This window comes from Coenobita brevimanus, chromosome 76 (assembly GCF_032717465.1).
Source record: "Coenobita brevimanus isolate Jiangsu-jjx chromosome 76, ASM3271746v2, whole genome shotgun sequence".
In the NCBI taxonomy this organism is placed as follows: domain Eukaryota; kingdom Metazoa; phylum Arthropoda; class Malacostraca; order Decapoda; family Coenobitidae; genus Coenobita; species Coenobita brevimanus.
Window position 1 is genome coordinate 29,057,885 of NC_137029.1, and position 25,103 is coordinate 29,082,987.

The following is a 25,103-nucleotide window of genomic DNA, read 5'->3' on the forward strand; positions in this document are numbered from 1 at the left end:
ACAGTCTGTTTCTGATGAAGGCCTTCATTGCACCAGCTACTTTCCTTCCTTGTGTCACTCTACTTTCAACTTCTTTTGCACATTTTCCTCTTTTTTATCACTTTACCCAGGTATGTGAACTCTCTCCCCAATTCCAGTCTCTCTCCATTCACTGTAACATCACACTGGGAGTCACCTTCTCTCCCGATTACCATCACTTTACTCTTTTCTACAATTACATTCAAGGCATGATGCTCACAGACATTGCAAAACTCTGCACTAGTTTACCAAGTTCTTGTCTGGTATTTGCAAGCAGCACTGCAACATCAGCATACAATAAATTTGAGATACTCTGTCCATCACCATTCATTACCAATGCCATCCCTCTCCTCATTACTCGTGTTTTTTCTTCTCTCACCATCTCATCTATATACGTGTATATATTGAACAACCATGGGGACATCACACAACCTTGTCACATGCCCACATTAATCATGAACCATTCGCTTAGATGCCCAATTACTCTTACACATGCCTCGCTACCATCATAATAACTCTCAAGAGTTCTGCAACATTTATCACCACCATCAAGAAATGGGTTTATTTTTAAGTCTGCATTTACAATATTTTTTAACTCTAACACCCGTATTATTATTTTATTTTTCCTCAAATACTATGGCCACTTATTGTTATTACTGTAAAGTTAGTTTTGTGTACCTCCCATACACAGGTCACTGTTCTCTTTGCTACATTTTAATAGTTCTGCATCAGCCTAATTAGTAGCTACTTCTTTCCCTCTTCGACAACATTTTTCATCACAAATTAACTTATAACTGCACAGTAGGCTACTGAAACAAGAAAAAATGACCACACAGATGTGGGGGGGGGGGGTACAACACTACCTTATATATTACACACTGAAACTATAGGCAATATAAAATGAGTAACTCACAAATTGTCAGGTCTTGAATCTCCAGGGCAAGGGATACTTGGGATGCTGGATGCTCCACTCACAGTACAAGGATCAATCTCAATTTTTTTGTGCTTGCGCTTCTGATTCTTCAGGATCCAAGGCATGTAGAACACTGAAGTCTGAAAATTACCAATTGCTTAGTACTGTACATGTATTCAGACTGGCAAGGGTGCTGTGCAAATTAAAATAAACCTTGCCGGACTATAGCTGGGAATGGTCCAGACCGTATGTCTCTTACTAATGATTTTCACAAAGGAAGTGCTTCACTCTCGTACAATTACTGTAGTGACTTTAGCAAGGCCACAACACACCATACAACAATCTCAAACCACACCCCACAAAATCACCCTCTCACATCATCAAGGACATTGATTGAAGGGCCCTGAAGCTCCTGCATCAAATACTTTTTTTTCCTTGTTTATATTTACAGTGGCAGGAAAAGGGAGGTGAAGAGATTGGTGAAGGAAAGTAAGAAGACAGTGGATGAAGAGTTTGGGAGGAATCTGAGTGTGAAATGGAGGAGGAGTAAGAATTTGTTTTAGAAGGAGGTAAAGAAAGACAGTATGAAAGGGGAAACAGCAGAGGAGTGAAATATAGGAATAATAGATTGTTGGTGGAGAAGAGAGAGAAAATGACGAGATGGAAGAGGATTTGCTGAATGTAGAGAGTGAGAGAAGTGCAAGTATAAGTGGTTGAGGAATGGCTGGGAGAAGAGGAGATGAGAGGAGGGAGGAAGAGATCAGTAGGGTAGAAGTAGTTGAAGTAATGAAGAAGATCAACATGGGAAAGGCTCAAGGAATTGATGGAGTGTGTAGTGAAATGATGAAGTATGGGGGTGAGATTGTTGTGGAGTGGATATGGAAGTTGTGTAGATTGGCCTGGGAAGAGGGAAGGGTTCCAGAGGACTGGAAATCAGGTATAATTGTTTCTTTATACAAAGGAAAAGGGGAGAGAGAAGTGTGTGGTAACCATAGAGGTATTTGCCTTCTTAGTGTGACTAAAAAAAATATATGGCAGAATACTTATTGACAGGGTTAGGCAAATAACAGAGGAGCTAGTTGGAGAAGAACAAGGGGGATTTAGGAAGGAACAAGGGTGTGTAGATCAGATATTTATTCTAGGATGTTTAGTGAAGTATCTAGAGAAAAGAAAGTGTATGCTGCCTAAATGTATTGCTAAAATGATACGATTTTGATGTGGAAACAACGAATTTCGTCATTAAAATGCTCGCTGAGGCTTGGAAATTAGTTTTATTGAGTCCTGCATACTCATATAAAGGTATAGCTGCTCTCCCACGCTCACCACATACGTGAGAAAGTCATTTTCTATGTAAGGTATACTCAGGCATTTATGCTGGGAATGTATGGCAATGTTCAGTACACTTTTCTGATTACTTATTACTTCAGCATCTATCACAATTTGCGTGCCTTTCTCACTGTGAATGCATTATTTTACACTTACTTGAAGATAGGTACAACCTGACTTCATTAGGTACAGTCCTGGCACTTACAAGAACGTATTTACAACTTGACTTCGCTATACAGTCCTTACACTTAAAAGAAAATATTGACATCTTACACTTACATGAAAATAATTACAAAATGCCTTCACTATGTACAGCACGGGATGAGGCACTCACGCAGAGTGAGGCAGAGCAAGCATGAGGGGGGGAGCGAGTGAGTGTATGGGCTTGACAGCCTGGGTGATGGTAGAGGAACAGTTACCTTACAAGCCTGCCAATTTTTACCCGCGAATCTGAAAAATGTGGTCACAGTGAAGTTTTTTATTTTAAACCATTTTAAAATGGCACTGGCACTGGCTGCGGAATTATGTCAGACCGTTTTTAAAATGGCACTGGCACGCGGCGGGTTAAGAATATATGGAGTGGATGGAAAGTTGTTGAATGCTGTGAAGAGTATGTATGAGGGAGTTGGGGCTATGGTGTGGGTGGATGGTGAGCTGAGTGAGTTCTTTGATCTAATTGTGTGACTGATACAGGGACGTGTGATGTCTCCTTGGCTGTTTAATATATTCATGGATGGAGTTGTAAAGGAGGTGCAAGGTAGGGCAGTGGATGTGGGGCTGGCTCTAAAGCATGAGGGTAAGGTGTGGAAGATTCCGGTATTGCTGTTTGATGATGATACAGTATTGTTGAGTGAAGATGAATGGGAGTTGCAAGGTTTGGTGAATGAATTTGGGACAATGTGTAAGAAAAGGAGTCTGAAAGTTAATTTAAACAAGAGAAAAGTTATGCTGTTTGAGAGGAGTGAAGTCACAGAATGCACAGTGAGGTTCGATGGTGAGGATATGGAGAATGTGAGTGCATTCAGGTACTTGGGTAGTGTGATGAGTAAGGATGGAACTTTGGGGGATGAAGTGCGTGAAAGGGTACAGCAGGGAAGGAAGGTTGTTGGTTCACTGAAACCAGTGATGAGAAATTGGGAGGTGAGTATTAGGAGTCAAGAAGTCACTGCATGATAGTATTGTGATCCCTACCCTGATGTATGGAACCGAGGCATGGACCTTGCTAGAGGGGAACAAGTCAAGAGTGAGAGCAATGGAAATGAGTTACTTGAGAGGAGCATGTGGAGTGACATGGAGGGACAGGTTGACAGATGAAGAAGTGAATGAACGTTGTGGGGTGGATGTGGATGTGATTGAGAGAATTAGGAGAAATACAATGAGGTTGTTTGGACATGTGAAGAGAATGGAGAATGAAAGACTGACTAAGATGGTGTATGTAGGTGAAGTGGAGGAAGGGAGAGTGAGGGGGACACTGAGGATGAGGTGGAGGGATGGAGTTGAGAAGTATATGAGGGAAGGGCGAGTGAGTTGGGGGGTGGGCAGTTGAATAGTGGGTGACAGAGTGACCCGGAGGCGTTTTGTCTGCGGCCACCCTTTGCGGGATTAGGGCGTCGGGCTATAGACAGATAGAGACAAACATCACAGCTCCAACCATTCATGCTTACACTGCAAATATTCTTTTCATTTTTAAAAATCATAATGCAATGCATGTTTACATTTCACTCAGATACAAGACATAATATATGACATTTCCTTTTTGTTTTGAAATTTAATTCTCAAAACCATCTTAAGTATCACTTACTTTCCCAACACAAGTGAATTATTAATATGGTGACCATATCTGTTTTAAAATACACTATTCTTATGCTGAATGTGAATGGAAGTCAACGTTTGCACCCCACACAGGACTGCATTGCTATTACTTTCTCACACCCCACAAGGGGAAGCATTACTATTCCTTTCTAACACGTATAGATAACAAATATGAAACATTCACTGCTTGGTTTCAAATACACTTACTTCTCTTATGCGAATGTTGTCATGGATTAGATTGGAAGTGAAGGCTCGCACTCCACAAGATGGAAAGTTTACATCTGGCCGGATTAGGCATCCAAGCAAGTTGAGTGCAGTGCTGTGCATTCGCCAGTGCCTGGAAAATACGATTGCACATAACACATCCAGTAACACACATTATAACTCACTTGGACAATCTCACAATTCACTTTTCAAACAATATCACTCTAACAATATTTCCTTAATTTTCCTACAAAGTCTGCATACTTTAGATATGAGGTATCCCACCCCTCAAGGGCTTCTCTCCCATTTCACAAGACCCCTGCTTGCTTCCCCTCCCCCCCCAGTATACAGTAAAGTACAGTAATTAATTCATTCAGGGTAGTATTTTCAGTACAGGAGTTTTATCCCCACCAAAAACTGAGATAAGTTTAATCACAATAAGGCATTAAAACTAACAATGTGCCAGATTCCAGCCGTTCAGCCAGGCTGGACACGAGGCACTGGTAGAGTCGGTGGTTATTGGTCCCCATTGAGGCCAAGTTCTCACACGCTGACACCACTGCTTCGGCTGCTACACTCCCCTCCTTCACTCTCGGCTCACCAGAATTTAACAGTTCCTCTCCTATGCTACAAGCTGCCTCTGAAATCTAAATGCCATCATTAAAAAAAACTACTAGAACCCCACCTTCAAGTTTTGCTCACCAGAATTTAACAGTTCCTCTCCTATGCAACTAGCTGCCTCTGAAATCTGAGTGCCACCACTGAAAAAATTTGTAATATTCAAAGTGACCAGGTAAGAACAGAGTTGCACTTAGGTATCTCAAGTTAAATCCACACCATTTTACTTAACAGACAAATGTTTAGCAAATCTGATGTTAATTAATACGGTACTGAACCCTATCATTACTATAATTCTCAACTAGGCAAACACATCTTGCAGTTGCTCTAGTACAGTAACAAAAGGCATCCAAAGAAGATGCAAAAGGAGATTATACCTGGTAGCATACAGAAGTTAAATTCATCGTCATCATCATCATCATTCGGACCCCTTTTTCCACCCTAGGGCAGGGTTAGTAGTGGCAACATCCAGACAGCCCAAGTTTGCCCAATCTAATGGGCCAGGCTCCCATTCACTCACCATTCAAGCCCCCAGAATTTTGGCTCTATCTCATACACAAAAAACATTCACCACGTTCTGCAGCTTCACATAAACGTATCCGATACACTCAATCCGGACGATGTCACGTTAAAACAGGGTGCCAAATTCTTGATCACGGGCTTCTCCTCATAATATTCATCCAGTCAGCTCAATCTCTTGTCATTCCCCTAGCCTCATCAACTTCCAAACCTCTCTTCCTCACACACTCATCCACCATACCCCTCAGCCTTCTCCTTGGCCTACCTCGCCTCCTCCCGTTTTCAAATTCGCTCAGATATACCTTTTTCACCACTCATTTTGAACCATTCTCTCCACATAACCTTACCATCTAAGTACACTCTCTTCGATTCTGGTGTCCACAGATTTCCTCATTCCACATCTTTCACGAATCAAATTATTTTGTATCCTATCCACTCTCTGTACTCCACATACATTCCTCAGCAGTCCCATCTCTACTGCTCTCACTCTTGTCTTTTCATTTTCAAGCCACACCATAATCTCACATCCATATGTTAAAGTTGGCACTAACACTCCTTCACGAAAGCCTCGTGAAGCTGCAACACTCAAGCCTCTGTTCCTTATCAAAGCCTTCATTGCACCAGCTACCTTCCTTCCTTATGTCACTCTACTTTCCACTTCTTTTGCATGTTTTCCTCTCTTTTCTATCACTGTACCCAGGTATTTGAACTCTCTCACCAATTCCAGTCTTGTCTCCATTCACTGAAACATCACACTGGGAGTCACCTTCTCTACCAATAACCATCACTTTACTCTTTTCTACATTAACTCTCAAGGCACAACACTCACAGACATCAGCAAAACTCTGCATTAGTCTACCAAGTTCCTGTCCAGTATTTGCAAGTACTACTGCATCATCAGCATACAACAAATTTGAGATATTCCATCCATCACCATTCAGTACTAATGCCATCCCCTTCTCCTTTACTCATGTTTTTACTTCTCTCATCACCCTATCCACATACATATATTGAACAACCATGGGGACATCACGCAACCTTGTCGCAAGCCCACACCAATCGTGAACCATTCACTTAGATGCCCATTACCCTTCCACATTATTCACTACCATCATAAAAACTCTTGACGGAACTTAGCAGCTTACCATCTACACCGTACGTACACAAAACCTTCCACACTCCTTCACTGTCTACTTTGTCGTATGCTTTTTCCCAGATCCATGAATGTCATAAACACTTTATAGTCCTTCTCACAAGCCTTCTCCACTGTCTTACTGCAAATATTTGATCCACACATCCTCTGCCACTCCTAAAGCTACCCAGTTCATCACTCAACAGGACTTCTATCTCTCTTACTTTCTCTATAATAATTCTTCCATATACCTTCCCTTCAACACTCAATAAACTTATGCCAGGATAATTCTTGCACTCACTTCACTCACCTTTATTTTTGTACAGGAATACAATCGCAGTCTTTTTCCACTCTGCTGGCACAGTTTCACTCATTCATGCCTTCTTACATATCTCCAACAAGGACTTCATTCCTCTCTCCCCACTACACTTAATCATCTCTGCATACACCTCATCAACCCCAGGTGCTTTGTCATTATTCAGCTGTTTCAGAGCGTTCTTCACCTGTGCGTGTGTCGCATTTCCTATCCCTGCATTCCTTCTCTGGACACCCCCAAAACCAATCATGCTTACAGAGGCTCTGCTCTCTCTATTCCCATTCATCAGGCTTTGAAAATATTCTTTCCATCTGGTCCTTACTTCATCCCCATGGGTTAATAATTTACCACTTACATCACGCACACTTTCACATTTCTTTCCGCTGTCACTTCTACGTTTCTACACTCTTTCCAGAATAACTTCCTATTTTCAGAGTGTTTTGAATTCATTTTTCTTCCTAGATCACCATTTACCTCCTCCTTTTTCCTCTTCACCATCTTTACGTGCTTCTTCTATCTATCTATCTATCTATCTAGACGCCTCAATCCCGTTTGGGGTGGACACAAACAAATCGCCTCCAAGTCGCCCTGTCCCCCGCCATTTCACTGCCCTGCTCCCAACTCACACCCCCCTCTCTCATATACCTCTCCACCCCATCCCTCCATCTCATCCTCGGCCTCCCCCTCCCTCTTCCCCCCTCCACCTCACTCACATACACTCTCTTCGTCAGTCTTTCACCCTCCATCCTCTCCACATGGCCAAACCACCTCAGTGTGTTCCTCATAACGCTTCCTATCACATCCACATCCACACCACAACGCTCCTTTATATCCTCATTCGTCAGCCTGTCTCTCCACGTGACTCCACAGGCTCCTCTTAAATAACTCATTTCCACTGCTCTCACTCTTGACTTGTGTCCTTCCAACAATGTCCAAGCTTCACTTCCGTACGTTAGAGTTGGTATCACAATACTGTCATGTAGTAACTTTTTCACTTCCATGCTCACTTCCCTGCTTCTTGCTCTCAATATATTCAGTTATTTCAACTCAACCCCTGTCCTGTAACCACTTTAGCCACTTCCTCTTTTCTTCCACTGCTCTCTTAACCTTTTCATTCTACCATGCCGTACCTTTTTTCTTTGTTGTTACTCTTGCCACACCACACACCGCTTTAGCACTCCTAACTAGGCAATCCCTACATACATTCCACAGGCTGTCCTGATCCATTTCATTCCAATTCACTGATTCTAACTCCTACCCTACTTTGGTCCTGTATTCATCGGCCATTTCTTTGATCCTCAGCTTCTCAACTTTCAGTCTTTCTCCCTGACTGTTCCTCTCTCTCCTGGTCCTCCTCACTCCTCTTAGCTTGATCTTGCATATCACAATCATATGATCTGACAGAACTCCACATTGTCCTCTCACAGCCCTCGTATCAGCAACTATTCCCAGCATCGACCTCTCTATGAGCACATAATCAATCAGGATCCTTTCAACTCGATCCCCATTCCCTCTATACCATGTGTATTTATGTTCATCTTTGTGTTTGAAATACGAGTTGCAAATGCACAACCTCCTTTCCTGAAACATATCCTTCAGTTGCTTCCCATTATCATTTTCTCCTGGCACTCCATTACTACCTATTATGTCATCCTCTGGACCAGTGCCTACTCAACCATTTATATCGCTCATTACGATCACTTTATAGCTCCTGGGCATTTCTCCCACTGTTTCATCCAGCTCATCCCAAAACCTGTCTTCCTCTATCTCTCTCTCACTCCTGTCACCACACAGTGCATACGCTACAATCACAGCAACTTTCACCTTTTCAAACTTGAACTTGACATGCATACATCTCGAGGTGACACATTTGTAATCTCTCATTCCACTCTGTCACACTTCATTCATCAACAAAGCAACTCCTTCCTTGCATCTTCCTCACCCATTTATGCCTGACCTCACACACTTTAATCCCTCCCACTCCTCCACTTCACACCCTTTCATCTTTGTTTCACACAATACCATCACGGAATACCTCGCACTCCTGAACACTCTTGCTGCTTCCACCCTCTTGCTCTCCTCATTCACACCTCTCACATTCCACATGGTCATGCAAATCTGCTCATTTGGCTGGGGCCCTGGGCAGGTACTGGGCCCTCCGAGGCTCTCCAAAACATCTTTCATGGTTAAGTGATTTTAGACGGGAATCTAGGGGACACTTAACCCAGCCAAAATCCCGGTTATATGGTTACCACCCAGTGCAGTAAATAGTTTTCCCGGGTACATGAAACCATTTGGCTTGTCACTCAGTGCAGCAACCATAAGGCATCCCTACACTGAGTGAGCAGATGATGGGCATCCCCGTCTACCATACTGAAGTCAAATTCCACCAAGATAAAAGAAAACATGTTTAATTTACATTGCTTGAATTAAAATAAAATACTGCCACTTAACACTTTTTATCATCCTACCTGAGGGTATATTGCAAACAATTCCATATGGTAGAACACAGCATCAGAGAGTGCATTCATAAGTCTAATGATGGATGGTTTCTCCGAGTGCTGAGCAGCTAGAAGGGCTGGCCAAACCAAGTTAAGAGATTCCCAGTCTCTTCGCACCATCAGTGACTTCCCCTGACGCCCAAGCAGCACATACAGACTACCTGATGGAAAAGAAATATATGCCAGTTAATAAAGCACGAAGAAAAGCATGTCACTGATTTGCTCTCCTTTGTGACACCAGAAACAAATGAAAGCCATGACAACAAGGCAATTATACTGTGTCCACTTTAACTTGGCCTCAAACTGCTGCCTCTTTATGATCACTGCTGACCTGTAACAAGAGATAACATCACAATTAGGTTCTGGTCACAAAGAAGTGCAAAAATATATACAACCACAGTATTTTCTTTTTCTGCCACAGAGCAATGAAAAATACGATGCAGAACTACAAAAATCTCTGCCAAGTTAAGGTGGACAAACTACAATGTCAAAAATAAGCTTTTATGAGGTCACTAACACATACTACGAACAGCTAGGGAGTTCTTACTTTAGCAATGCTTTCAACACAGTGCCTCAAGGCAAATTGGTAAGGTGTACTTCTGTCTTTGGAAAGTTAAATTCCTGTGGGATGCAATGTCGGGTAGTTCTGGCCAGATACCATTTGACAGGAAATTCTTGATAATAGACATGTTTCCAGTTCTGGGTAAACATGGCAAGTGCACTCTGTCATGTACTTAGAAGCTTACGATATATGTATTGTTTCTTTTAATTTACTTTATCAGTTGCACTGATCAAGACGTGATAACTTTAATTCTTTGCGGCTGGTGGGAACCAGCCACCACTTTGGCAATGATGTCAGTATTCATACTGCAGACGACGTTCCAATCCATCACACAAGACTTTACCAGTAACGGCAATAATAGTCGTCAAGTATTTACCGACATAGCCATCGTAAATCCAAACTACCCCTTTCACGTATGCTGTGAAGGAATACTTTTCATGGTGTAAATGGGTGGTACCTGTTAGGTATGTAAATTGCAGTGAAATCGACTAGAAGAAGCTTATGGCTACACCATTCCCGAGCAAAGCTCACACCTCATAAGGTGAAAAATGTTTAATGTATGGCATATAATATCAGTTGTATGAATTTATATTTGTATTGTGATCATAAATCTTTAACATTTAACATCTTCATTATTTGTTTTCTGAAAGAGCTGTTTCAGTGAGTGACTCTGAACATGAGTAAAATAACTTCAGGAGGGTGTGATGAAATACCAAATAGGCAGTCATTTACCCAATCAACACCAAATCAGCACTTTTAATAGGTAAGTGTTATAAGTTTTATCACCATATACTGTAGGTTCATACATACCTAATTCTCTGAAATCTGGTCAAATTTTGTTTAATTTGTTAACAAGAAATCAGGATTCAGGGCAGAAACATGCTAAAGTTAGAGAAAGTGTTCCTCCTTTAGCTCAACAACTTGCCTCTGCAGACTTCTACTTTGTATAAATATTAATTTAACATGCAAATACATTTGTCTGCATTGTAAATCAGTATTTGTGCAAAACGGAAGTCTGTCAAGGCGTGTGGGCGATCTAAAGTAGAAATACTCGCTAACCTTAGCATGTTTTTGCTCTGAATCCTAATTTTCTAGAAACTGTTAAATTAAACAATTTTTTGGCCAGATTTCACATAAGTGTGTATGAGCCTATATGGTGAAGAAAATTATATTTTCGCAACAGTAAAGACTGCATTTCAGCTCTGGGAACTTCCGACGAGCAGCCAGCCACCACTGCTTTCGTTTATTCTCATCACAGAGGAATAACTTCCCAGGTGTGCTCTTGTCTGTGCTCTTACACGTTGGAATGAAACACTTTACTCTTCTTGTCTTTGGGCGTTCTTGGAGATCAGAAATAAACACAGTGTATGCAAGCTAAACGTAAACAAAGTCGATTATGCTGCCTCAGTATGAGTAGTGACGTCATGACCAATCACAGACCATTTCAGAGTTATGTGATTTTTCAGCTACTTTATCTATTATTTTTTCATATATCTGCACAATTACTGTATTTTGGGAAAAATGGTTGGCATAGTAATTCTCTGCATATTTTATACCTGTATAAATATCTCATTTAAAAAAAAAAATTTGACTGGAAACTTGTCTATCGTGGAGGTCATGTGTTTATATGTGTCTTGCAATACGCTGTTGCATTGTGGTAGAAGAACCATCATCAGACATTCTTTTACTATGCAAGCATTTTTTGGGGGAGGGGGAGGGGAGTAGATGGAGGATGGCATAAACAAAACATAAACATAGATATACATCATGATCATGATCATCGTCATCATCACTCAGACCTCTTTTCCTACCCTTAGGCAGGGTGAGGGGTAGCAACATCCTGACAGCCCATGTTTGCCCAATCCAATAAGCCATGCTTCCATTCACTCCATCATTCACGCCCCCAGAATCCTGGCCCTATCTGATAAATATACATAATTATACAAATACCAAATCCTTCTGCAGTTTTTTTTTTTTTTTTTTTTTTTTTTTTTTTTTTTTGGGTGGTGGGGGTGTAATATACAGGCCAAAAAGATAAAACAAATAAACAACTATCATATACTTTTATGTGAAGCTACATAACGCAGTGAATGTTTTTGGTGTATCAGATAGAGACAGGATTCCAGGGACTTAAATGGTGTGCAATTGGATGCATTACCCAATGGACTGGGCAAATCTGGGCTGTCTGGACACTGCTACTCCTCACCCTGCCCTAAGGTGGGACAGGAGGTCCGGATGATGATGATGATGATGATGATGATGAACAATACGACACATAAAATATAAATACCTTTAAACTGTTCATGATTCTCAGTTGGGTTAACCTTAAGGCAGGAGATGAGATTAGGTAATACAAGCTTGTAGGAGTATGGGAAGCACTGGAACACTTGGCTCAAAGTGCTCTGACTCTTGCTGCGTACCTGCACAAAAAAAAAATTCAAGAAAACAGTAATAAGATACCAGGAAAACTTAGATCTTTAGTGGAAAAGTTTCTAGGGAAGGGAAAGAAGTTGTATGCGGCTTTCATGGATTTGGAGAAAGCATATGACAGGGTGAATAGACAAGGATTGTGGAAAGTATTAAGAATATCTGGAGTAGATGGGAAGTTGTTGAATGCTGTGAAGAGTATGTATGATGGTGCTAAGGCTGCAGTGTGTGTGGATGATGAACTAAGTGAATTTTTCTCTTTGAAGGCTGGGTTGAAACAGGGATGTGTCATGTCTCCATGGTTGTTCAATCTGTACATGGACGTGGTAATAAAAGTAGTACAAGGTAGGGTAGTGGATGTTGGAGTGGCCCTGGTGAGAGAGGACAGTGTTTGGAAACTCCCTGTACTGTTGTTTGCAGATGATACTGTGCTGTTGAGTGAAGATGAAGGGGAGCTGCAAGGCTTGGTGGATGAGTTTGGGAGAGTGTGTAATAAATGGAATGTAAAGGTGAATGTAGGGAAGAGTAAAGTGATGGTCTTTGAGAGAGGTGAAGTCAGTGAATGTACAGCGAGGTTGGATGGTGAGAAATTGGAAAATGTAAGTACGTTTAGGTACTTGGGTAGTGTGATAAGTAAGGATGGAGGTTTGAAGGGTGAAGTGCTTGAAAGGGTACAGCAGGGAAGAAAGGTTGCTGGTTCTTTGAAAACAGTGATAAGAAACAGGGAAGTGAGCATGGAAGTGAAAAAGTTACTACATGACAGCATTGTGATACCAACTCTAATGTATGGAAGTGAAGCTTGGACGTTGTTAGAAGGACACAAGCCAAGAGTGAGAGCAGTGGAAATGAGTTATTTAAGAGGAGCCTGTGGAGTCACATGGAGAGACAGGCTGACGAATGAGGATATAAAGGAGCGTTGTGGTGTGGATGTGGATGTGATAGGAAGCGTTATGAGGAACACACTGAGGTGGTTTGGCCATGTGGAGAGCATGGAGGATGAAAGACTGGCGAAGACAGTGTGTGTGAGTGAGATGGAGGGGGGAAGAGGCAGGGGGAGGCTGAGGATGAGATGGAGGGATGGGGTGGAGAGGTATACGAGAGAGGGGGGTGTTAGTTGGGAGAAGGGCAGTGAAATGGCGGGGGACAGGGTGACGTGGAGGTGATTTGTTTGTGGCCACCCCAAACAGGATTGAGGCGTATGGCAATAGCTAGATGGATAGAAAACTGCCTAAAACATAACACAGCAGATAATAGCATATATTGCACAAAATCAGCAGTGTTGCCTTTCAACGGAATCTTATTTACTAAATGTCTTTGGCTGCAAACAGTCTACTTTACATTTTATTTCATCTGATACCAAACTATTTTCCTATGCTCTGGAGGCCTAGGGCACCAAAATTGTTACCCTGTTACTATTAAAATTTTGGGAAGAGTTAAGCCCCTTGTATTAGTAACTTATGACTTTCCTCCCCCCATCACAGAAAGTCACTGCAATACAATGGTTAGGATGTTTTACCACTGCCTCACCTCGCTGTACTGACTGATGGAGAGACTGAAGAGTGAAGCCATGATGCGAGAGTGGGTGTGAGTGAAGTTGATAACCGAGTTCTCTAGCACTCGACTCTCTTGTTGTAACACTGCTCGTTCCACCAACAGGGAGCGAATATGCTGTTTATTGCCTGCTAATTTATTTGCAAGTGCATCCTTGATGAACTGGAAGCTCTTCCAGCGAGCATCAAAATCCTCCTTCAACACACCATGGAAGAATATCAACCCATGGTAGATCTGGAATGGAAAATATTAAACCTATTATTTTATCTGTTTTCAGGCATTCATTTAATCACTAGTATATAGTTCATCATCATCATCATCATTATCTTCATGACCTTATTTTCCACTACCACCACTATCATCACCATAAGCATTATCTACATGATCTGCATTCCCATCAAAGTACAGGGTTAGGTAAGATCCAAACAACAAGGAAACAAAGAGTATGACACCAAAAGTACTAAGAACAGCATGCCTAGTGATCATCGACTTTACTGAGCTTTACATATAGAAAAACATCTACATTAATAACTGGGAAGAAGTGTGTGATCTTAAATTTGAATCTGATGTTCAAGAGTTCTCCCAATTACCAACCCCATCTGAACAGCATTCTCCTACTTTACAATCAGGGCACCTACACAAAACAAAAGACATAACAGAATCACTAACATTGATGGCACGACACAGACTCTTGGTATCATCAGAGCCCAGTGAAAGTAGTCTGTCTACCAGCTCCAGAATGACGGTAGCAGCAGCCTTGCGCACATTGGTAGCGAACTCTTCAGAACCCAGTGTCACTTCCACCTCATGCTTTCGCACTAAGAACTTGGATGAATCTCGTTTTACTGACATTTCAATCCTGTGGAAAATAATTATTTACCATTGCTATTTGAAACAGTAGCAATATTCTTTTAGGGTATCTATATCCACAATCCATCCATCCATCATCCAATCCTACAAACCATTTAAAAAAAAAAAAAAAAAAAAAAAAAAAAAAAAAGCAAACCTCATGCACAAACTCACACAATATTATTATTACAGTAAGGCACCAAGTCTCGCACCTAATAAGGACCTTGAAAGGTGCCGCAAAAGTTGATTCTGCCAATGCTGGGGTATTGACCTTATGGGAAACAAGCTAACAGGGATTGGGCCTGTAAGAAAACTCAGTCTCCTTGTGTATTTCCTACTTTAAATACATCCTAACGTTACCTGAAATGTTGCTATTAACCCATTATATCACAAAGTAACATTAACAATAAAACAAAAAAATATCCTAATATACATACAGCATGTAATAGCATTATTACTTACACATGTAACACACACACTCCCTCCATTCAAACATAACAGTCACCACAAAGACCAGAGTGAGAGGCTTAACAGACTCCATGCTAGGGGGTATCTGAGGCTCTGGGTAGGGCTAGTGGGCCCCACCTCTGCCTCCAACTCTGTCTCCATTACCACCACTCCTTTCCTGTTGCACCCATTGATGCAGCCCATTCACTCTGTTATGCCTTTCTCCTGAAGCTTGCCTCTCTTGCTCCTCCACAGAGCTTGAGAATTCCTCCAGCTCCATTTGAAGCACAAGATGATATACAGTATATCCATCAATTACTAACCATGGAGTTACATGGAGAGACAGACTGGCAAATGAAGATGCGAAAGAGCATCATGATGTGGATGTGGATGTGACAGAAAGCGTTAGGAGAAATACACTGAGGTGGTCTGGCCATGTGGAGAGGATGGAGAGCGAAAGACTATTGAGGAGAGTGTGTGTGAGTGAGGTGGAAGGGGAGAGAGGGGGGGAGGCTGAGGATGAGATGGAGGGATCGAGTGGAGAGGTATATGAGAGAGGGGGGGGGTGTGGGTTGGGAGCAGGGAGACATAAAGGCGATTTGTTTGTGGCCACCCATTTTGAGATTAAGGCGTCTGGCATTAGATAGATGGATAGACTACTCAAAGCATGCTAGAGTGTAACACTCAATTTGTGGACACACTGAACACATGTGGAAAACAGGCAGAAACTGAGTGTTGGCCCTGGCGAAAACAGGGGCGAAAATCCGAAACTTGTGCTGCCGGAGGGCATGAAAGTGCGTTTTTTAGTCACGAATGTGCAATCACGGGAATATCTGATGGCTGCTGCCAAAGTGCAATTTCGCCAATCTGGATGCTGCAAAACCTGGTGCCTTACAATAGTTCAAAAATCAAACAAAACAATAAACTGATAAGACTCACAAAGGTATAGATTCTTCATCCCAGTGGGGCAGCACTGAACCAGCACCCAACAAAATATCCAGTGTTATGCTCAGGCTCTGCTGCAACACCTCTCTGGAAAAAAATAAATAAATAAATAAATAAATAAATAAGTAAAACAAATCATCATCATCACCATCATCCAGACCTCCTTTCCCACCCTAGGGCAGGGTGAGGAGTAGCAATGTCCAGACAGCCCAAAATTGCCCAATCCAATGGGCCACACTTCCATTCACTCATCATTCAAGCCCCCAGAATCCTGGCTCTATCGGATAGGCCAAAAAACACTCACCACGTTCTGTAGCTTCACACAAATGTATCCGATAGAGTCAATCCAGACGCTGCCATGTTAAAAAGGGGTGCCAAATCCCTGATCATGCACTTCTCCTCACAACATTCATCCAGCCAGCTTGATCTCTTGCCAATCCCCTAGCCTCACTGACTTCCAAACCTCTCTTCCTCACACATTCATCCACCATATCTCTCCACCTTTTCCTTGGCCTACCTTGCCTCCTCCCTCCTTCGAATTCACTCAGATATACCTTTTTCACCACTCTATTGTTATCCATTCTCTCCACATGACCATACCATCTCAGTACACTCTCTTCAATTCTGGTGTCCACCGACTTACTCCACATCTTTCATGAATCACATTATTTCGCATCCTATCCACCCTCTGTATTCCATATACATTCCTCAGCAGTCCCATCTCCACTGCTCTTACTCTTTTCATTTTTATGCCACACCATAGTCTCACATCCATGTGTTAAAGTTGGCACTAACACTCCATCATGTAAGCCTCGTGCAGCTGCAACATTCAAGCCTCTGTTTCTTATCAAGGCCTTCATTGCACCAGCTACTTTTCTTCATTGTGTCACTCTGCTTTCAACTTCTTTTGAACATCTTCCTCTCTCTTCTATCACTGTACCCAGGTATTTGAACTCTCTCACCAATTCCAGTCTGTCTCCATTCACTGTAACATTGCACTGAGAGTCACCTTCTCTCACAATAATCATCATTTTACTCTTTTCTACATTTACTCTCAGGGCACGATGCTCACAGGCATCAGCAGAACTCTGCACTCGCTTACCAAGTTCTTGTCCAGTATTTGCAAGTACTACTGCATCATCAGCATGCAACAAAGTTGAGATATTCCATCAATCACCATTCATTACCAACACCATCCCCCTCTCCATTAATCATGTTTTTACTTCTCTCATCACCCCATCCATATATATATTGAACAACCATGGAGACATCACACAACCTTGTCACAAGCCCACACCAATCATGAATCATTCACTTAGATGTCCATTAACCCTTACACATGCTTCACTACCATCATAAAAACTCCTGACGGCACCAAGCAGCTTACCCTCTACACCGTACATGCATGAAACTTTCCACAATCCTTCTCTGTCCACTTTGACATATTCTTTTTCCAGATCCATGAATGCCATAAGCACTTTATGGTCCTTCTCACAAGCCTTCTCTGGTATCTGTCTCACTGCAATATTTGATCCACACATCCTCTGCCACTTCTAAAGCCACCCTGTTCATCACCCACTAGGATTCAATAAATAATAATAATAATAATAATAATAACCTGGTCTTTTGTTTCTCAAAAGTGCCAGTTCTTCCTTTGGGAATTCACTGGCGCCTGACACGCATACATTATTTTTACAATAACAAGAATTGTGACATCTCTCATATATAATACAAGCTACATCATATACTGTACATATATATATGAAAGTGGCAATAATCAAACCTTATAATCATCCATCATAGTACCTCTCTCCAGGTCATAGTATTTTGAAAAAAAAAAAAGGCTTTCTGCTGTCTCTTAAAGGATTCAACAGAAGAGAAGTATCTCATGGACAATGGCAAACTTTTATATAATCTAGGGACTCTATACACAAAAAATGATCAAAGAAAGATGACTGGAGAATGGCTGCAGGCTTGTTAAGACGCGAGGAGTCATCTTCACCGTGTAAAATCACACCCGGGCGTGCCGATGGGAGTTTCACAATTCAGCAAGATACTTCAGTTCACCAAACTTAAGAACCTTGAATGTAATAAGACACAGTTTAAATTCAATTCTTGCCTTTACTGGTAACCAATGCAGCTCAATCAGGAATGGGGTAGTCGAGGTTCTCGAGGGAAGACCAAAAATAAGCCGTGCTGCCCTGTTCAACACAGACTGAACTTTTGTTGGTATATTATTTGGAAGACCAGTCCACAGTGAATTACAATAATCAACACGAGACAAGACCACTGCATGGACCAATGTTAAGAGGCACCGTCTATGCAGGAATTTTCTCACAGAGTACAGATTTCTGATGTGCAAGTTACACCCTCTGACAACCTGACAAATATGTTCTTTGTAATTTAACTTTGAATTAAAATAAACACCCAGATTTTGAACAAAGCTGACTGGATGAAGCTGTGACATGCCAATGTTCAAAGCCAGGGCAATCATTGTCAGTGTCATCACCCCTTCTGTTTCCTCTGATAATGATGACCTCAGTTTTACCATCATTCAGCTTAAGTTTCCTCCTAGCCATCCAAATCTTAATATCAGACATTAGTGATTCAAGCTTTGTCTTAGTATCGTTGATATCTGACATCTTAACAATGAGCTGGGTGTCGTCAGCATAAAAATGATAGGACACATCGTGAGCATCAAGATGATAAACTACTTGTGTAGATAGTAAACAGAAGTGGACCCAAAGCTGATCCTTGAGGGACTTGAATAGAAGGGGAGCAGAAACAGAGCTAGCGTAATCAACAACCACTCTCTGAGATCTGTCTGACAGATATGACTTAAGGAGCAAAAAAGCGCAATCACGAACACCATAAAAATACAGATCGTCCAACAATAGTTTATGATCTACTGTATCAAAAGCTGCAGACAGATCCCACAGAGCTAGGAGAGAGGACATCCCACTACAAGTTTTTGCCACCAAGCCATGATGAATCCTTGTTAGAGCAGTTTCAGTTGAATGGTATTTTCTGTATGCTGATTGAACAACAGGAACAACTCTGTTGTGTTCCAGTAGTGGTAAGAGTCGATCGAGTATGGCCTGCTCAATAGTCCTGGATAAGAGAGACAGGTTAGAGACAGGATAATAATTTGTCATGCTCTTGACATCAAGGCCAGGTTTCTTAATTAGGGGCCTAAGCAAAGCATGTTTCTCAGACTGCACAAAATTACTTTCTAAGAAGCATCTACTCATTATGATGCAGATAAATTCTGCAGCAAGCTCATACACGTCAGGCAGTTGTGACATGTTACACAGATTGAGTGGGCAAAATGTTTTATTAAGTTTTCTGATGTAACATTTGACTTTGTTTACATCCAGCAGACAAAATGTTGAAAGCAAATGTTCCCCAGTGCATCATGGTTGGAAGTCAACTGAGTATGCTTCACTAGGAGAACTGTTGTCTTCATCACTTCTTATGTGAGATATCTTAGTTATACAAAATGAAGCAAAATCAGAAGCCAACTGGGCATCAGATACAGAAGTTGGTTTAACAATTACATTCCTCCGACCAACCAAATTGTTCACAACTGCAGACAGTTTTTTTTATCACCACCAAATGAATCAACTTTATTTTGATAATACCTAGCCTTTTGGACTTTTACAGTGTGACTGAATGCTCTTCTCTCGAAAACATAACGCAAACGAGTTAATTCGGTCCGCTGCAAGCGCCACTCACATTCTGCCTTTCTACGCTGTCTATGCAAAGAATTAATGGATGGACCATACCACAGAGAATTATCATGTACAATGATTGTTTTTACTACCTCAGGACAAAAATGGTCAAAAACTGACCTCAGCTCATTGTTATAAATATCAACCAATTCATCAGAAGAAAGATTTGAAGAATCAATGAAGTTTAAACACTGATCAATTTCAAGACACATCAACTGGTGGTCAACATTCCTGTAATTTCTGAACCTGATGATCTTTTTATATGAGGGGGATTTCAGGACATCAAAACTAAGACTTCAGAGATAAGGGAGTCAACTGAGACAACCTCCACATCTGATATGTGCCTGCAACCAACAGGGGACTAGATCAAGTCAAGGACATGTCCTGAGACATGAGTTGGATTACTCACATGACTGAAAAAATTGTTCTAGGTGATTAACTCAAGGCATTCTGAAGAAAATTGTTTATACTCTGGACTGTCAACCCAATAACTGAAATCACCACAAACAAGAAGTCCTCCAGATTTAAGAAAAAACACTTTAAGAAACTGCCCAAACTCCTCCATAAAACCTCAGTTTGTCCCCTGATGACCTGGTCGATGGACAACTGCAATTCTAATGATATTCTGATAGAAATTTATTAATACTTCCATATATTCAAATGAAGATGGGATCAAGTCTGAGTCTGAGTCAATGAGAGAAATGTTTGCAAGTGCTGCCAAGTAGATGAGTGCTACACCTCCTCCCGGATAGTCAGCAGCAGACCTGGGAATACTTATAATAGAATGTGTCTTAGGCAAAGCATTACGAATAATATCGATATCAGACTCATAAAACCAGGTTTCAGTCAAGCACAAAATGTCAAGCTTGTGCTGATTTAGAGTTTCATTAATGCAGTCTATCTTATTACAGATAGAAAGAATACTTAAAAGACCCATCCTTAACTGGTTCAAGAGGGACGTACTCAGTTTTTTGAATGGTCAAAATTGGTGTTTGCAATCAATCTATTCCTATGAGAAATCATAACTGGACAGTCTCTACTAGATGCAAAATGGGCAACCAACTGTGAATCTGAATCAGCATCTTGATATCTTATGGAAGCGCAGTTGATGCATTTGGGAGAATTTCTGTTCCTACATTCCTTAGATTTATGGGCTCCAGCACAAAAGACACATTTAAGTTCATCATTTTTTCTAGACCATCTCTCAGATGTATGACCAAAGCCCTGACAGTGATGACACAGTGTAACCCTGAATCTGTCAAAAATGTGGCAACTTGTAAGATCCACATAGATATATTTGCCCTGTTCTACAATGGAGGCTCTCACCTCTGACGACATCTTCAAGACAGCAGTTTTGGTGTCATTCCTTGTTCTTGTGAACAGAAGGCTGAAGGTACAACCTCGACCAACTAGCATCTTAATTTTATTGTTTTTTCTCGGAATGTTTGGGATGATGTCAGAGTCGCCCAAGAAAGAGGAAAGGCCTGTCACGGTCATTTTTGGCAACATTTTCTTTGGATCTGATATGCAAAAAGTGCCCCCAGAGCCAAAATGATCATTCAGCACCCCAGCTGCTTCACCTTTGGCCTTGGCTGACAGAAACATCATTACTAGTCCACCAGCCTTGGTCTTAAGGCAGCTATCAACCGGTACCAAGTTAAGTACACCTCTGATGTCTACTGGTCCCATTTGATTTGTCAGGGCATCAGCACCGCTCTTTGGTTTCACAATCACTACATGCTGACTACGAATGGCATTTTTCTGGCCATAAGCACTGATCTCAATCACACCCCCAAGCAGATCCTTCCCTTCCCCCACGAGAGACTTACGAACAGCATCCGCAAATGACTTGGCCTGATTTTGAGCGTAGACATGGGTGATGAGACCTTGGTCTCCACTGTCTCCAATCTGTTTGAAATGTCAATTGCCAGAAAGACAGGCCCAATAACTTCATCTTCAAACTCCTTCTTGGTTACACTACTTCCTCCACCAGCCAAGACCTCGTCCGTTGGTGCAACACATTGGCTACACAGTCAGCGAAAGACCAGCTGGTGGCTCTTCTTCATAAATGGATAGTCACTTCCATCCATATTTTCACAAGCTAAATGAACCCACTTGCTACAGTAGGTGTACTTCAGTGCATATGCACTTTTTGCTACAGACCTACTGCAGCGAGGGCACTGGTGTTGTTTGCTCATGGTAGAGAACAAAAACAAAAACAAAACAACAGCAGCAACAAAAAGTATATACAAAACTATCCGGTATAAACCCAAGTAGCGCTGGCCCCATCTGTGTCACCCTAATTTAGGAGAAAAAAAAAGGAAAAACGAAAAAACACAATGAACAGAAATGGAAAAAACAGGGTGTCTGCGAGGTCACCACGAGCAGGTGGGGTGCGACTTGACTACACTTCTAGGAAAGGTAACCCAAACCAAGGTGCCGCAAAAGTGCTGAGATGGCGCTGACAACTTTTCCCAATTCGAGCTTTATAGCAGCAGCATGAACATCACTTAGGAGTGACCTCATTGGTTACGATACTGCCACTGCACATTTCTCTTACTTTTTCAGAGTATTTTGCATTCATTGTTCTTCCTAGATCATCAGTTACCTCCTCCTTTTTCCTCTCCACTAGTCTCTTTACATGCTTCTTGCTCTCAATATATTTAGTTCTTATTTCAAATGAACCTCTGTCTTGTAACCACTTAAGAAGCCACTTTTTCCACTTTTCCTCCACTGCTCTCTTAACCTCCTCATCCCACCATGCTGTACCTTGCTTCTTTGTTGTTACTCTTGCCACACCACATACCGCTTTAGATTTCCTAACTAAGCAATCCCTATATGCATTCCACAGGCTGTCCAGATCCATTTCATTCCAATTCACTAATTCTAACTCCTCCTCAACTTTGATCCTGTAATCATCTGCCATTTCTATATACATCATCACCCTCAATTTAATTTTTCCTCCTATGGCTTGGGCGAGGCAGGGTGCTGAGAGCATGAAAAAATCTAGAAGAATTACCAAAACGCTGTCCGATTAAAAAAGGCCACATTCCCATTCACCCACTGTTCATACTCCCAGAATAATGACTCTATCTTAAAGGCATAAACATCCACACTTCACATAACCTATCACAGTTTTAAAATATGCATGACTATACAGAATGGTTAAATTTAATTTATCTTAAACCAACCACATCAGATCAAATGCCTCTATAAACTCCTGTGCTGTGTAACGCTGTCTGAACCGTATCAGTCTATATCCAAAACCTATGATGACATATTCTGAAATGTTGCCTCAAAATTATCATAATGGCAATATTAATTGCTAACCTCTCATTATTCCTTTGGGGGACCAGTGCCTGTATTAATAAAAACTTCTAGGAGTACCCCTAAAATTACTACTGAAAGTGGTTGTAGTTGAGAGTTGCTTCTAAAAGTTCCTCCTAGGAGGACTAGTAGTAGTAATTTTGCTCCTACCATGAAGTGTTACCAACACAAAGAATCTCTGCTTAATATATTTAAAAAATTACCATTACAAAGCCTTAGAGTATAAGTAGTTTAAAAATGAAAAACTAGTTTTTATATATAGAAACAACACCTATTTGATCGTATATTATGATTCTTTATGAATGTCGATAAAATGGATAAAATGTAAACACATCGTAGTAATTTTTCCTATTCGCATACACTTCTTCATACTGGTTTGGAGCCATAATTCGTGAGTCCCATCAATCACACCAGCTACCCCCAGAAAGCCAGCAATTCGCCTGAATTTTCTTTCAGTTCTTTGTAGTTCAGGGAGTGTAAGAGGAAACTTCACAAACCTCTTAACAATGTGTGGAGCAGTTAAAGCATAGAGTGTTTCCGTTATCGCATTGCACACTGATGGCTGTGATGGTCCGAAGTCATCACAATTACACTGCTGCATTTTTCTCGTTGCAAGGTACCTTAATAATATCAACACTTTCATCTCGGGTGTTAGAGGATGGTTTTGATGTGTGGGGCTTTCCAGTACACCTCTTACTAAATCAGTAATAAACAGAATGCCCTCACGATCGAAACGGTACCTTCTTACAAGTTCTTGATCATCATATTCCATATGAATGCATCCTTCTGAGCTCGAAAATTTCTGCGTGGTGGGTGGTGTTGGTCAGCCATGGTCTTGTCTCTTGGTGTTTGAGGGGTGCAGCTACTGTGTTTGTCATTAAAAGCCCTACTAACTCCTTAAAAGTCCTTGTGGAGGACTTTTACTTTTAAGCGATTTTATGAGTAAACTTAGGAGTTGAAAGTAACTTTTAGGAGTACTTCTAGAAGTTAGGAGCCAAATTTCACTTTGAGAGGAACTTTTTACTCCTAGGAGTTTTTATTAATATGGGCACAGGGTGGTCCAGGACAAGGGCCTGGGCCTAGGTCCTGTTTACACACACTCTCCCCATATGCACTGTATGTCTCTTTCTCTATCAACAACCATCACGTTACTTTTACATACCCTTATTTCCATACCATACCACTCAGTAGACAATCATAAAACACTGAAACAATCTGCAAAGGTCTTGTTCACCATTAGCTGTTTGCAAACCATTATCTGCATACATCAGATTTTAAATACTGTACAGTATTCCACTCATCACAACAAACTTGGCTCCCCCTTTCCACATATAGTTCTTTGACCACTCTTAATAACCTCACTGATATTCACCCACCAAACTATCCATCATCCAATCCTTTATTGCCACATCAGGAGCATTATACATAAACATAGGAACCACAGGAACATGTCACACCATTCTCTCACCCCAACACTGATACTAAACTCTTCACTCAAAGATCCAACTCCCATTTCCTATGGTTCACAATCATATATATGAATGCTGAATTTTTTGAACTGAGGGTAAAATTTGACCCAATAAACAAGAATGCTAGATCATTATTTAACTAAGTACAACCTCACAGCATTGGCAATACAGGAAGGGATTGAGAGATTTGGATTTTCTTTAATTTCATGTCTCAGCCCCATAAAATGAGTTAAAAGATGATGATGACAACAATGACCATGACATTCACAATATCATCATAGTAATATGCATCCATCATCCAATCCTATATCATCCCATGAGGAGCGTAGAAGCCCGGGGTAAGGCAAATTGGTCCTGACATTTAAGATGAGAGTGACCAGCCTCACTCATCCTTGAGTGGCATTATGTGAGCAATAAACACAAACCACCCCTTGGA

The 25,103-nt window shown here is 41.3% G+C and overlaps 1 protein-coding gene across 1 annotated transcript in view; it reads right to left on the reverse strand.

The window, feature by feature from the left end:
- LOC145408248 (proteasome activator complex subunit 4B-like) overlaps window positions 1-25,103 on the reverse strand; it is a 212,521-nt gene that overhangs the window by 62,632 nt on the left and 124,786 nt on the right. The window contains exons 17-24 of the mRNA XM_080279014.1: window positions 16,135-16,227; window positions 14,569-14,758; window positions 13,876-14,133; window positions 12,212-12,341; window positions 9,330-9,520; window positions 4,730-4,920; window positions 4,277-4,406; window positions 932-1,071 (exon numbers count right to left, since the gene is read on the reverse strand). Of these exons, the coding sequence (XP_080135140.1) occupies window positions 932-1,071; window positions 4,277-4,406; window positions 4,730-4,920; window positions 9,330-9,520; window positions 12,212-12,341; window positions 13,876-14,133; window positions 14,569-14,758; window positions 16,135-16,227 (1,323 nt within the window). The remainder of the gene's footprint in view (window positions 1-931; window positions 1,072-4,276; window positions 4,407-4,729; window positions 4,921-9,329; window positions 9,521-12,211; window positions 12,342-13,875; window positions 14,134-14,568; window positions 14,759-16,134; window positions 16,228-25,103) is intronic.